Source organism: Benincasa hispida, chromosome 6, assembly GCF_009727055.1.
Source record: "Benincasa hispida cultivar B227 chromosome 6, ASM972705v1, whole genome shotgun sequence".
NCBI lineage: Eukaryota > Viridiplantae > Streptophyta > Magnoliopsida > Cucurbitales > Cucurbitaceae > Benincasa > Benincasa hispida.
The window spans coordinates 44501724-44516779 of record NC_052354.1 but is presented as its reverse complement, the minus strand read 5'-3'; the positions used below and the strand labels follow the sequence as shown (position 1 = coordinate 44516779).

Here is a 15056-nt window from a genome sequence, read left to right as displayed (position 1 = left end):
AAAATCAAAAGTGAGATCCATCTAAAAAATTCATTTGAATAATATTTGGTAAAGATAATCGAATTTGGGAAAGATTTGAAAATATCATATTTGGTATAAGATTTAGGAAGATCACATAATATTTTGGAAAATTTACTCGAAAGTCGATGTAATATTAAGAAAGACCCAAAAGGCTAAAACTATCAATAAGTTAAAAAAAAACTAATTTTTTTAATTAAATCTCAGAGGTCGATCTTGTCCGAGATGGATCGAGAAAAATGGGTCAAAATTAATCCAATAATAACATCCATTTGAATTTTTATTACCATTTAAAAGTTAGTTAAATTACATGAAGTTTGAGGTTTGTTAAACGTTACAGATTTAGTCCCAGAACCTTTAAATTTTTTTAAATTCCCAAATTTACTAGATACATAATTGAAAGTATATGATTCCATTAGACATAATCTATTAGACCCCGTTTGATAATAATTTTAATTAAGCCTATTTCTTCATCATTTCTTACATTAATTTACATCTTTGTTGAGTACAATAGTTAAATTTTTAGTAAAATTCCAAAACAAAACGAGCTACTTTTTAGTTTTCAAACTTTGACTTAGCTTTTTAAACAATTGGTAAAAAGTAGATAAAAAAATAAAAAAATTGAAGTGAAAGTAATGTCCATAAACTTAATTTTTAAAAATAAAATAATTATTAAATGAGATATTAATTTTTAACAATTCTTAAATTTGTTCAATATTCGTTAGACATTTAGTAACATATTAACATATTAGACACTAGTGAAAGTATAAAGGACTAGTAATTTAACCTTACAATTTTTATTCCAATTTGAGTCGAGATTTGATAAGACATTACGGTGCATTAATAGCCTCAACTTTATGACATCTCACACAATTCACAAACAAAAATTTCAATGAACACCACAAGTTTCATCATTAAAAACAGATCCTTGGGCCCTATGAGATGAGAAGTTAACAGTAAACAGAAAATAGAAAACTAGGAAATGAAGCAAGATAAGGCAATAGGATGCTACAAGAAATCACAATGATTGAGATTGTTTGTTGAAGCAGCCCCATGTGAGCATCTGAAAAAACCTACCTTCGACTTGTGGGAAGCAAAGCATAAGAGTAAGAAATGTCTAGGAAAGTTGGTCACTTCAGTTGTGTATGAGAAGAAAGAAACAAATACTTTTTTAACTTCTTCCCACTTCCCTCCTTTCATAAGGTAGACAACTATAAGCTGTAGAAAGTAGGTGTTTGCGCCTCTCAACCTCGGTTCGTCCCTAAAGATCGAAATCAACAATATCGATTTAGATATCTCTTCTCATGAGTATCTCGATTTCAAATACACTGCATGATCATAGTCGTGGTTTTGAGAGATCAGATGAGGTCCCCCTCTCCTAGAACATCGATTCGACCTCAAAAATCAAAATCAAGAACATCGAGTTAGATATCACTCCCACAAATGTTCCAACATCAAATGTTGTAGAGAATCAGGTTTTGATCGAGTGAGCTCAATCAATCAAGGTACCTCTAAAAAAATTGAGTTCACCAAGAAAGATCAAATTCAACGACATTGGTCCAGATCTCCCTCTCCTTCACGACACAAATTTTCCAACATGAAATGTCGTAGAGAATTATGTTTTAATTGAGTGAGCTCGATCAATTGAGGTACCCCTAGAAAAAACCAAGTTCATCAAGAAAGATCAAAATCAACCGCATGTGTTCAAATCTCCCTCTCCTCCACAACATGAATTTCCAACATCAATGTCATAGATAATCAAGTTTTGATCAAATGAGCTCGATCAATCATGGAACCCCTAGAAAAATCGAGTACACTAGGAAAGATCAAAATCAACCAAATTGGTTCATATCTCCCTCTCCACCACAAGTTTTATTTTTGACACAAAAAGGATCAAATTGTGGTCCTATAAGATCTATTAAGGTATATGCAAAGTGACCCTGAAGCTAAACATGTAAAAACAATCAAAGTCAAATGTTTCCATCACACACCCACCACCTATCTCTTTCTCCTTTATGCTAATATCAAGGAAACAGCATGGCCCCAGAGAGATTAGGAACAAAATCCACTGGGGTTAATTCATGGGAACATGACATATCCAAATCCACTTCAACTCTATTGCCAATTATTTTAACGGAGTTTCCTAATTCAGGCAAAACAAAATCAAACTCCTAACTTTTGTCAAAAGTTTACCTTTATCCCCACAACCCTTTTTGAAACAAAAGAAATTTACTTTTGTTTCAAACATAAAAATATTCCAGTGGCAACAAGAACTTTGTAATGTTTGGATATTTAGAGATATGCCCTCCTAGAAAATTTTCCTTCAACAAAAACAAATTAACAGTGTGGACCCTACTTTATAAAATAATACATCTACTGATGATATGATTCAATAATAATAAGGGGAACATGTACTAGGGCAATCCTAGAAGATTTCCATACACCCTCACCTTCCCAAGGGTATAGTTCAAACCAATCCCCTAATAATGTTAAACTGTTGTCTCCCAGAGTTGTTCCTAGGGTGGCCAGCAAAACCTCCCCGTGGATTACGGGACGAGTATGAACATAGTATATAAGGAGAGTAAGGTCTCTATTACCGGTGTTTTTAAAGTTCAAGGCACAATAAAGTGCAATAATCTTTTGGAGCTCAATGTAAGGAGCAAGAAAAAATCCCAACTTTTTTTTTTGTGTCGCACTATATATAAAAGTATTATAGAAAGACTCGGCATAGTTGAAATAGAAATTTGAAAAGAAAAAAACAAACCCCAAACACAAGAAATTTTGTATTTAGGCTTGGTAAATTTGATTTTTTAGTTAATAAAGAATGAAAAACCCTAATTATTATTATCTTTTAAAAATGATGAAAAAGCTCCAAAGCCAAGGTCTTTGAGCCTTAGGACTTCTTAAAAGGTGCATGCCTAATTTGTACCTTACTTTGTGAGCCTCACCTATACAAGACGAGGCACTAGACCTGCACTTTGTAAAACACTGGCCGTTACCTGTATAAGCGAAAATTAAAAAGAAAAAAGGGAAAGAAAATTACCTTAATTCTCTTCCAAGCATCCAGGTGGCAAAAGAGGTTGGCTGGGCCACAGAAGATAAGAATAGCACCAAGAGAACATAAAGTTATCTCTCGCTATTTGTCTGTAAATGAGTCATCCCTTATGGATCCGTAGGTTAACATGGGGCCATTTTCTGCTGCCCTCACACAACAATGTCCCATCAACATGTGAGCCATAGCCATATAATTGATCTCATTTCTCACTAACCAAAATCACCATTCTCTCTCATCATCATCAATCATCATCACTTTTTAGTTTAGGGTTTCAACTTTCAACACAACCTCCATAAAAAGTCACTAATAAATCATTCATCATTGCATAACCATAATAAAATGTAAACAGATTCAAATACATTACAATCTTTCTTTCTTTCTTTCTTTCTTTTTCTTGGATGCACTTATATTTCTTGGCTAAAGTGGAAAAGGTAGTAAGAAATCTAAGAGGTTGTTCCCGTGTTGTTTTTAGACATGGCTTCTTACACAATGATGGCTATGGAGGTTAGGACTTAGAGACATTTGGAAATATGCTCCATAGTCTAGGGTCACAATTGAAAATTTTAAGAATCTAAAATCCTTGTTGTCTCTTGGATCTGGCATTTGGGTGGGTGGAACCTCTTTGGAGATCAGTAAGGGTGGGCCATGAGCATAATGCAAGGAGTGTATTCTTTGATACCCAAGTTATTTAAAGGAAAAAAAACAAGGATTCTAACTTTTTAGAACAAAACTCAATAAAATATATTTGGAATATTTTTTTTTTTTAGACTTCCTTTCTTTTAATCTGGATAACATCTCTCTTGAAAGTTCCTCTGTCCTGTTTTAGAAATTAGAATAACTAAAAACGTTTCCAAAGTTATGGATTTCTTTACTGGTTATTTCATCATAGTTCTGAAAAGAGAAAATCCATAAGTCAGAGGAAAAGGCTACAGAAATTGAACAGATCAAACCCATTTGAGAAACATTTGTTTAAAAGCTGTTAGCACAACTGAAGTTGTTCTTCCTTTCATTATCATAAACTTCCACAAGGTATAGCTAACCTAAGACACAGATTCATGGGGGAAAATGAGAGTAGATATAGATAATAAGCTTAGCTGACTGAAACAGTGCATCAGAAGAGAGGGTATATATTACAATGCTGAAATGAACAGTAATTTAACACAAAAGCCATATTGGGGAGTTAAAAAAGAAACGCCCCATTAATTTCTAGATTCTACAGAGACCCTCTTTGAGATTGGGTCTCAGGAACTTAGCTCTTTTGGATGGAAAAAAGAGGATCAAATCAATAACAAGAATACATTAATATAATCATCATCTTAGCATAGAGCAAGTTTAAAGAAAAGGAAAAATTGCTATACAATTTTCTTTGAAATGGAAAAAGCTAGCTATATCTTATTGATCATATTTATCCTTTTTTTTCCTTTTTTTTTTTTTTACCTGGAAGAGACAGAGTTCAAGGCTCTTGCAAAGCCATTCATAGCTCCATAGCCCTTTGAGCTGAACCCCAAGCAGCCAAGCAAGCCTTGTCTGTAAGGCAAGAATGTCTTCTTCCTCAACTCCTCTGCTTGTGCTCTGTTTTTTGTGTAGTGCAGCTCATGAGGCGACGGCGGAATCCGCCGTTTCCCGACGCCGTTCGTAGGTTTCCCGGCTGCCGGTTTCTTCGCCGGAACTTGCCCACTTCCCCCTTTTACCTTCTGTGCTGATGGTTTCATAGCCTTTTGCTTTGTTGAAGATGAAGTGGAAGAAGTGGCAGTGGATGCTGCTTGATTTGTTGTTGGTTTTTTCTCTTTTGCTGAAGAAAAAGAAATGTTGGACCAAAATTTGTGATTACTGCTTCTTCCTTCACTTTTGCTTCTGTATAGAAAATCCTTCAAAAAAACCCATCTCTTCGAGTTTCTTCCTGCTGATGAAGATCTTGATGATGAAGCCGAAACTGAAGGAGTCGTCGTTTCTGAACTCATAAACCCTTCTTCTTCACTCTTCTTCATCGTTTTCCCTTCTCCTGAATCGTTCTCAAGAAACCCCTCTGTATTCAAATCTTCATCGTCATTTTCAGTCCATTCCACCGGCGTATTTCTCAACGGCGACATAGATCTGGTTCTCCGTCGGAGAGATTTATCCCGAAGCCGCAGATCTCTCCCTCTTACATACCCTACAATTTCACCCCCTTCATCGTCTTCATCTTCTCCTTCCAGATCCAACAACGGCGCCAAAACCTGCGGCTGCTCCAAGTGAGTCGAGAGTTTCATCGGTCGGATCTTTCCGTTCAAAAACAACTCATCCGCCGAGCTCATAGACCCGACTGAACCCGAGCCATTTGACCCAAACCTCCCGGAAAACTCAAACTCGAACGAAAACGAATGGCTGTCCTTCGACGACGTAAACTGAGCAGAGGAGTTTGAGGGTTTAGTTATGGCGAAATGCATAGGACTAGCCGGAGCACTGTAATAGAATCCACCGACGGGGCCACGTCCGGGGCTCGATGGAGCACTAACATAAGGAGTGGAACAGGCACTATCGACGTCTTCAAATACAGATTGTGGCTCATGAGCACCGTGAGGTCCGCCACTAATGGGTTCTTGAAGCTCGGTTTTGATATCTGAATCCAAACTTTCGCCGCCATTGTTGCTGGTTTGGAGCTCCATTGCTCTGTTCATCAGTTCTACACCAAATGGAGAAGGAGAAGAAGAAGAAGAAGCAGCTCTGAGAAACGAAGGAGCGTTGTTGCAAACTTAATAATTTCGGGATGGGTTTACGAAATAGCCCTTGAAGTTCTCGTTTATTACACGAACTGCCATTATTATTTGATGCTTTTTCTAAAACACCCCTAGATCTCTGTCCTTTTTCTTTTTATATTTGTTGATTTAAATGGAATAAATCATTATTAAATTGACAAAAATGTATCTTGCTTTTATTAATTTGTGGTGTGAGTATCAACATATAAATAGAAAAATATTAATTCCTTACATGTAAAGGGAAGGTCCTATTTATTATTTGATATGACATTTTTTCATTGGCCTTTTTATATTTTATTTTCACGATAAAATTCGATTTTCTAAAACATTTTGGTTGAGAATACATACATGTTTTATAATAGTTTAGTTATATTTATGTTGTCATTTTGATTTTATTGTCAATCATAGTTTATTTACTAATAGTAAGATGCAATACTTTGCTATTGATAATTTAGCATGTATAATTAGATAAAATAATGATTATCATTCCAAAAGTCAATGATTCGATTATTTATACTGTAATTATCGAACATTAAAAAAATAATATTTATGTTAAATTAAAAAAATATTCTAATTGTCATTTGTTTTTAATTATATTTTTAAAAGAATTACAATTCTATCCTTAAATTGTCATAAACATTTCCAATTCATCCTTGGACTATTTATACGATAAAAAGTTTTTTTTAGAAATTAAGATAGTCAAATCTTCGAATATAGATGTTTGTATATTTAAATAATCATGTTTATTTTGTATGATTTTTGTATGGGAATATTTTAAGATAGATGCATTATTCCAACAATACCCTTATCCATCTTCAAATAATTTATATAACATTTTTGTCTTATACTATTTAATCTCCTATTTTTATCCAAATGTTATATTAATTTTAATGATATTTTTGTAAAACAAGTTCATTTATATTACTTTTAGATTTTTCAAATATTGGATGGTTACAATTAGAAAAATTAAATTAAAAAAACATACTTTAGACTTCAATGGAAAAATAAATTGAGTTACGTATTATATAATTTAAATGAAGTTTATTTGATAGGTAAATGAAACATGTAAGTACAGTTAATTTCACAGTGTTGTTCATCAAGAAACAACTCATTGGCTTTAATTATAAAATAAGGGCATCCTTGTTTTTCAAAAAAATTATTTTTATGTAATTTTATATATATATATACAGTTAGAAATAGACTTTGAAAGTGTTTCAAAAGTTTTTTTTTTGTGTAGTTGTCAAATATTTAAACTTCTTTAAAATAACTTATTTTCAAAGTTAACATTTAAAAAGTTAAAACAAACACACATTAAAAATGATTGATAATTAAAAAAATGTTTAAAGAAATTCTATGTAAAAAGAAAGAACGGCAAAAATATCAAGACACGAAACTCTCTAACATAGAAATCTTATGAGCTCATGTATCAACCAGACATCAAAAGGTCCCAAACTATTCTTAATTACTTTAATTAGAATAATAATTTTAAAAAACCGTATCCTCTTTTTAAAAGTATTCTTCAACTTATTTTTTAATTAAAAAATGTTATATAATTCCTTAAAATAAAAAATATGCCAAGAATCTTTTAAATCTATTCTAAAAAAATTGAATGGCTAAAAAGATACATTTTGTAAATTCAGAAATCAAACACATCTATTCAAAACTCGGAGACTAATAAAATACATTTGAAAACTCGAAAATAAAAAAAAAAATCTATTCTTCAAAAGTCGGAGATTAAAAAGTTGATTTCTTAAATATATATATATAAATTTTCAACTAATTGCTAGATTGACTCATCCAACATTAAGCTATAGAACAAATAAACATCAAAATCAAATGTCATCTAAGACTAAACCAAACAAATCAACAAAAATCAATTATCAAACTAATCAAAATCGACGAAACTTATCTAACCCAAACCAATAAGCTAGTATTCGATTTAATTTTCATTAAAAAAATCGAAAATATCAAGTATAGATTAAATCAATCCGATGTTATCCTTCGTTTCGCAATTTCGTACCACTAAACTTTAAGAATTAAAATAGAGGACTTAAAAGTAAAACAAAATTTTTTTAAACCCTAAATTGTAGTTAAGATGGGGAAAATGTAGACAGTAATGAGGACCAAAATGAAATATTGAAGAGTTAAGGGAAAAGCACATAGGATTCTAGGCTTTGAGTAAAAAGGAGATTCGCCGAAGCTGAGGCTCGGAGTCCGAACCTAAAGACACACATTTCAATCAATAATGAATGATGAAACCCATCAATGTTTTGATTAAATTAATGAGATTAATCAGAATAAGGAATTAATGTAATCTAAAAACTGCATGTTAGTTAGCAGAATTCACACTCCCTTTTTTCTTTTAATCTTTTAATCTTTTAATCTTTTTTTTTTTTTCTTTTTTCTTTTTTTGCTCTCTTCCCAATAAAAGGAGAATATTGGCACCATTTTTTGGGTTAGAAAATCCAAAAGAAAAAAAAATTGATTTGTTATTTGTATATCATATATTTGGATTAGGCTAAATTATATAAATTATTATTAAAATTTTATTTCTTTTTTAAATATTGTCTTTAAAACATTCAAAAGTAAGAGTAAAAATTTCAGTAGAATGTGGAGAAAAGTTGGAACGTAGAAGGATGTGTAGCAATGATTTAGAATAAAATTTTGGCTCGTCACATCATTTCATATCTAACTTTTATTTGACATTCTAATGAATTTCTATTCCTATAATAGTTTTAAAACGTTTATGAAATATCATGAGTAATATTATAACTATATGAGTAGCACAATATATTTTTTTTAAATAAAACAAAGTTTAAAGTTATTTTTATAATTCAACTATTTGAATTATATAGGCAAACTCTTAATTAGATTGTAATTATGCTATTAGATGTTGAAAAAGTATTATATAAACCATTGAACTTTGAAATTGTTAAAGAAAAATAAACTCCATTAAAGAAATTTTTGTTTTTGAAATAAGAGTATGTTTTGTTTTATTTTTCAAGTGTTTAATTTTGAAAATGAATCATTTAAAAAAAAATTGAAGTATTTAACCACTATTCAAAAAGTTTTTGAAATACTTTTAAAATATATATTAAATAGTTTTTATCAAAATAATTTAAATAAAAATGACTTTTTAAAAAAATATTTTTTTTATATATAATCAATCCAAACATGCCCCAAAATTCACTTAACAATTAGCGAAAATTTGTAAAAATATATGTGACATCATTTACGATCCAGTTTTCTCTATAAAAGACTTAAGATTTAAATTTTAAAATAAATTTTAAAAGTGTTTCAAAAACTATTTTAAGTTATCATCAAATATTTCAATTTTTTTAAAAATTATTTATTTTCAAAATTAAACACTTAAAAACTTAAACTAAACACGTCCTAAATTTAAATGTTTCAATTTTTACACGAGATCTAGCGTCAATTTTCATTATCATTTTAACATAAAACACTCTTAAAGGTTTTTCGAAATAGTTTGAGATTAGATGAAGTTAAACTTGAAGTGTAGAAATATAATTGAAATCAACTCTAAAGTTCAAAGGTGTTTTATATAATTTAACCAATTATACATGATTGGTTTAAATCTTGTTTCAGTTTTACGTGGTTTAAGCATCAATTTATTTTAGTTTAAATGCTTGTTGAGTTATCATTTTGAAAGTATAGAAACTGAATCTTTATTATTTGTTTGCTTATACTTAGATTTGTGGTATTACCTCAAGAATTCAAGTTTACGTGTGACATGAATTTTCTAAATACTACACCTTAAGTTCGTCAATTTGATAAATGAAATAGACTCGTGTTTATAAAAATTTATCTTTTTTTATTACATATTAATTTTTATAAATCACAAACCTACATGCTAAATACATAGAGATGTCTATTTTTTTTTGAGGCTCCACCCTTAACGAGATGAGAATCCTCATTTCGGGGGGGAAATAAAGGAGGGAGTGAAGAAAGAAAACTCTTCCCTCCTCACAAATCAAACAATGATGGAGATAGAGAATGCATTATCAATTCTCATCCCTCTTACCTGCGCCATTTTTAAACTTATTAGTTGTTTTAGATAATTGAACAACTTAATATGAAATTTTATTTTAGAAGAATTAACCATTTAAAAGAAGATTCATAAGAAAGTAACCTTTAAATGAGTATTCACAGTAGAAAATCAACTATTTAATTAATTTTTTTCTTTAAAAAATTATTTATTCATTAAAAATCAAAAGAAAAATTAAACCAAAAATTTTTGCGAAAATAGAGACGGAAAAGCCATCTCCATCTCTCCTCACTCCGTAGATATCTCTTGAAACACATATTATACATACCCTACTATGTACTATAATTCGTGTTTTTGTACCATCCAAATACATGTTATTTACTCTAATATTTTCCAACTCTATGATTTTTTAAATTGTTAATCATTCATTCTATTTATGGTTTGCTATTCTAAAAATTGAAGGTTAAATCTCCCATTCCACAATCCACTCTATTTTAGTCTTTTTTTTTTCTATCTCAACCAAAAAAGACATGCATTTATCACAAATTTTATATTATTAATGTTGCAACTAAACTTTGTGGCATTAAATATACCTAAATTTTAAGCTACATATTAAAGTCTTAACATAGTATATATATAGATTGGATTGAGTAGATTTTTTAGACTAGTCCAAAATTTTGGATCAGTCAAATAATCGACTCAAAAGACTCGAATATAACTTCCAACTCAATCCAACCAAACTTTAAATTTAAGCAATATGTAATGTCTATATTTACTTTGTAATGGTTGTATTTGACTTTAACAAACGTGTTTAATTCCAAATCAAAATTATGTCAACTAAAGGGAAAATAGTGATATAGAAAGTTATATACGTGGCTACCATTTCGACAGTTTTTTTAATATATAAAAAATTAAATACATACTATAAATATGGTCAATTTCATGGTTAAATTTGTTTTTAAAAAAAATTACACGACTTTAGTCTCTAATAAGTACCTAGTGTTTTAATTTTATATCTAATAAATTCTTGAATTATTTTAATTTTGTGTCTAATAAATTCTGGTAAAAGTTACATCTTTAAGAATTGACTGGATTATTCAATATGAATTTAAACTTTATCTTCAATTATTTCTGAAATTTTTCATTTTATGTATTATTCGATCGATGAATTTAAAAAGATTTCAAAGTTTAGATCTATATTTGTAAATTTAGAAATTTATCGATTAATTAACTACAAATCTCAAAGTTTATAAACTGAATTTATAATTTAACTTAATTTAATTATTAAAAATAAAAAGTCAAAACTTTTTTCTTTATCTCCCAACAATCGAGCGGTGAGAATTGAAATTTTACTCTTGATGGGAAGTTTACTATTTATAAATTCTGATTATAATATAGATTGGAATCCGATCTTCGAATATAATAAAATAACCAAAAAAAGAAAACAAAGAAAAGAAAAAAACAACTAGGCTATAAAATATTATTTGATTTAAAAGAATATAGGATCAAATATAATATAATACATGTGAATTGATCTTTTTGAAATTTAATTAAATTCATAATCATACCAAAGTGATTTCATTTATTGACATTAATTATAAATTCATAATACATTGATGTATAATGAAAGATTTGAAAGTCAACATCATATCCTACATGGTTAATTTTCACTTTAAATTACACAACATTGATCAAGAGAATATACTCAAATACACAAACAAAGTAAAGATTGATATGAAAATTTTCAGGAAATTGAGAATTTAGAGGGAAAAAAAGGGAAGTATTCCCTTTATTTTTCTATTGATTGTTAAAATAAATATTACAAAATACATGTCTTTTAATTCTTTGAACTTTCATACATGTTTTAGTTTAGTTTTGAAAGTTAGACATTATATTGCCATATGTTAATCTCTTAACTTAGTTTTAAGAGAACATTTCAAATCAATATAATTATTTCTTTTAATATTTTAAGAAAAAAACTCGACTAAGAAATATTTCGAGTCGTTTTATCTATCAATAAATCTCTCTATATATAAGTAACGAGTCTAGTTCAACTAGCTAAGATATATACCCTTAAATAAAGTATTTAAAGATTAAATACGTAAAATTTAGTTTCTAAAGTAAAAGTTGACAACTAAAATAGACACTACTACAGATTTGCGACCATGGTGTATTTCAGTGTAGTCTATAGTATGAACCATGGTTAACGTTAACCATGGTCTATATTATACACCACGTCTAACGTCAACCATGGTCTTTATGGTCATAGACCATGACTGCCGTTAATTGTGATCTATAGTATAGACCACGACTTATATGAACCGTGGTCATTATTGATAAAACTAACTAATAAGCCACACAAAAAAATAGTCTTAGTCTATCACTACATACTATAGTTGACATTGGTTGTGTTGTAAACCAATAATTCATCCAAATTATATCAATTAAATGAAATCCTCAATACACGAATAAGTTCAACTTTAATCAACTAAAATCCAATCAAATTATATACATAAATGAAAGATAAGAATACAATAACTTAAAAAAGCACTAAACCTATTGAGCAAACTAAAACAATTATATATAATTTTTTACATAAAAGTATTTTAATTTGAAAAAATTATTCCCACTCATTGTATACTTCAGCAATCTTAACCTAAGCACGTGACCTTCTTTTCAGCCCGATAAATTGAATGAAAAGGAACAAAAGATAAATGTTAGAATATAGAACTTTAAAAAATCTCATAATTACTCTCATATTCCCAACCACGATCATGGAATTTAAGACTAGAGTGCTCACATTAAACTTTAATTTTACCTTTTGAAGTGTCTTCAAGTTAACATTTCTAAATAAACTTTCAATTTAAAGCAAAAACTTATATGAACTATCAACATACACCATGCCACTAGAAATTTTAAGATTAAATATTGAAGCCTTAAGAGTGATTCGGTGAATTGTTATTGTATGTTGCAAATATGATAATTAATTATTTTAGTCCTCAAAATAACTAAAAGTTACAATATCTAACTCTAACTATAAGACAAATAAACATCATGACAAATTATTATATTATGATAATGAATCGACAAAATCTTTGAAATAAAAAAAGTTACAATATTCTAATTCTAACTAAAAGAAAAATTAACATCATAACAAGTTATTATATTAGGATAAAGAAGAAATTTTCCCGTCTTTAGAGACAAAAATGAAGTTTTCTTATAATGAGACAACAAAACAACCAAATTCAGAAATATGTTTAGGATATTTAATTATTTTTCAATTTATGGCTATTAAAAAAGACACTTAAAAAATAAATAAGAATGTATACTAAATATTATTGGCATGTTTCAACAAAAAAAAAGTTGAACAATTAGACCCAACAATTAGAAATTAAAAATCAATTTAAACAACTATGAGAGGAAGCAAGAATGTAATGAAGAAATATTGAGACAAACCCGAGCAAAGTGGATTGATGTTGAATGACTATTATGTTACTTGATAGATAAATTGGAGAATTGAGAGATTGTTAATCCAGCTATCACAAACAATGTTAATCAACATTAAACTCCAAAAGGCTAAAGAGATTTATTAGATGACATTCTAACTAGACGAGTTTCTAATTCAATAGAGTAGTAGACAAAGATAATGGTTCCAAATTCCGTGGTGGTAGTTTTAATCAACATATAAAAATACCTATTTTTAGTATAAAAAATGGGTTGAACAATGGTAATACCAAAGCCACCATCACTTTGTTTTTTTGTTTTTTGTTTTTTTTTGTTTTTTTACAAGTAATGAGATTTTTTTAAAGAGAAAAAATTTCAACTATTTGAAAATATGAATCACTATTTGAACCAATAAATTTAATTTTAGTCTCACATAAATTTATCACTTAGAGAACCTTTTATTTTTATGGTGCAAATGTTGATTTCCAACTCCAGTATCTTTTAAATATAATTTTAAGATATATATTCAACACGGTATTAACAAATTATTTTAAAGTAAAATAATACAAACAATACAATCTAACCACAAATTACAATTCATATTCTTTGTGGTAGAAAGTTAATATTAGACTTTCTGTGATTGATGATAGTATAGTCTCTAATTGGTTTTTAGATCATAATTTTTATTGATCGTGGTGTAAAATTAATTTTTACACCACAATTTTTATTGGTTGTAGTGTATAGTTAGTTTAACACCTGGTTTTGTTGACCATAGCGTAAAATTAATTTTTACAACATGTTTTTTATATTTGTAGTGTATAATAAGTTTTTAAACTATGATTTTTATTAACTATGGTGTATTGTTATTTTCACACTATGATTTTTATTCAATGTGATGCAAAGTTAATTATTACACCATAATTTTTATTGGCCGTGGTATAAAGTTGATTTTTTACACTAGTTTTTTTACATTTTTACACAATGATTTTTTTTTACTATGATACAAATTTAATCATTACACCATAATTTTTATTAATCATGGTGCAAAGTTAATTTTTACACCATGGTTTTTTCTTTGACCATGGTGCAAAGTTACATTTTATACCATGATTTTTTCATCGTGGTGCAAAATTAATTTTTATACCATAGCTTTTACTAACCGTGGTGCAAAGTTAACTTTTACACCATGGTTTTTATTGATCGTGATGCAAAGTTAATTTTTACATCATGGTTTTTATTGACTGTGGTGCAAAGTTAATTTTTACACCATAGTTTTTACTGACTGCGATGCAAAGTTAATTTTTACACCATGATTTTTACTGATCATGGTGCAAAGTTAATTTTTTACACCATTGTTTTCAAAACTCCATAGTCTATAACATATTTTTAAACCATAGTTTTTAATTTGTGTGGTCTCTAAATAGGTGTATTCATTTTAGACCATAGTTAGTTCAATCTCTACAATATTAAACCATAGTTTTTTAAAAAACCATAATCTTATGTCTAAATAAAAGTATAGTGTATATTGAATTTTGTAGTAGTGAGAATAACCGTGAGAGTATATATATAGACTAAGATGTTATTTAAACATAAAATAAAAGATTTAAAAAGTTTAAACATGTTAAGTGAATTATAGAAAATTACATTTTTGGTCAATGAACTTTAGTTTTGGTTGCATTTAGGTTTCTGAATTTTCAAACTCAACAATTTTAACAAAGTTCCCCTTTATTTATTATTATTTATTATTATTATTTTATTTTTTTGAGAAAAATGAAATAGTAGGGGAAATCCCTTTTAT

The 15056-nt window shown here is 28.7% G+C and overlaps 1 protein-coding gene across 2 annotated transcripts; it reads right to left on the bottom strand.

Annotated features, from left to right (window-relative positions):
- Positions 1–862: 862 nt before the first annotated feature.
- On the bottom strand, positions 863–5878 carry LOC120079416. Of its 2 annotated transcripts, none has more exons than XM_039033586.1 (2): positions 1528–5878; positions 863–1414 (listed from the first exon to the last, which is right to left on the bottom strand). In XM_039033586.1, the coding sequence occupies exon 1, from the start codon at positions 5728–5730 to the stop codon at positions 4507–4509; it is 1224 nt and encodes a 407-aa protein (XP_038889514.1). In that variant the 5' UTR covers positions 5731–5878; the 3' UTR covers positions 863–1414; positions 1528–4506. The 2 variants fall into 2 exon arrangements, with proteins under 2 accessions (XP_038889514.1, XP_038889513.1); XM_039033585.1 differs by having other exon boundaries at positions 863–1673; positions 3062–5878.
- Between the last annotated feature and the right edge of the window lie 9178 nt (positions 5879–15056).

Bases quoted from the DNA above. Each gene is read 5' to 3' on its own strand.
- LOC120079416 (XM_039033586.1), bottom strand. From the start codon at position 5,730: ATGAACAGAGCAATGGAGCTCCAAACCAGCAACAATGGCGGCGAAAGT.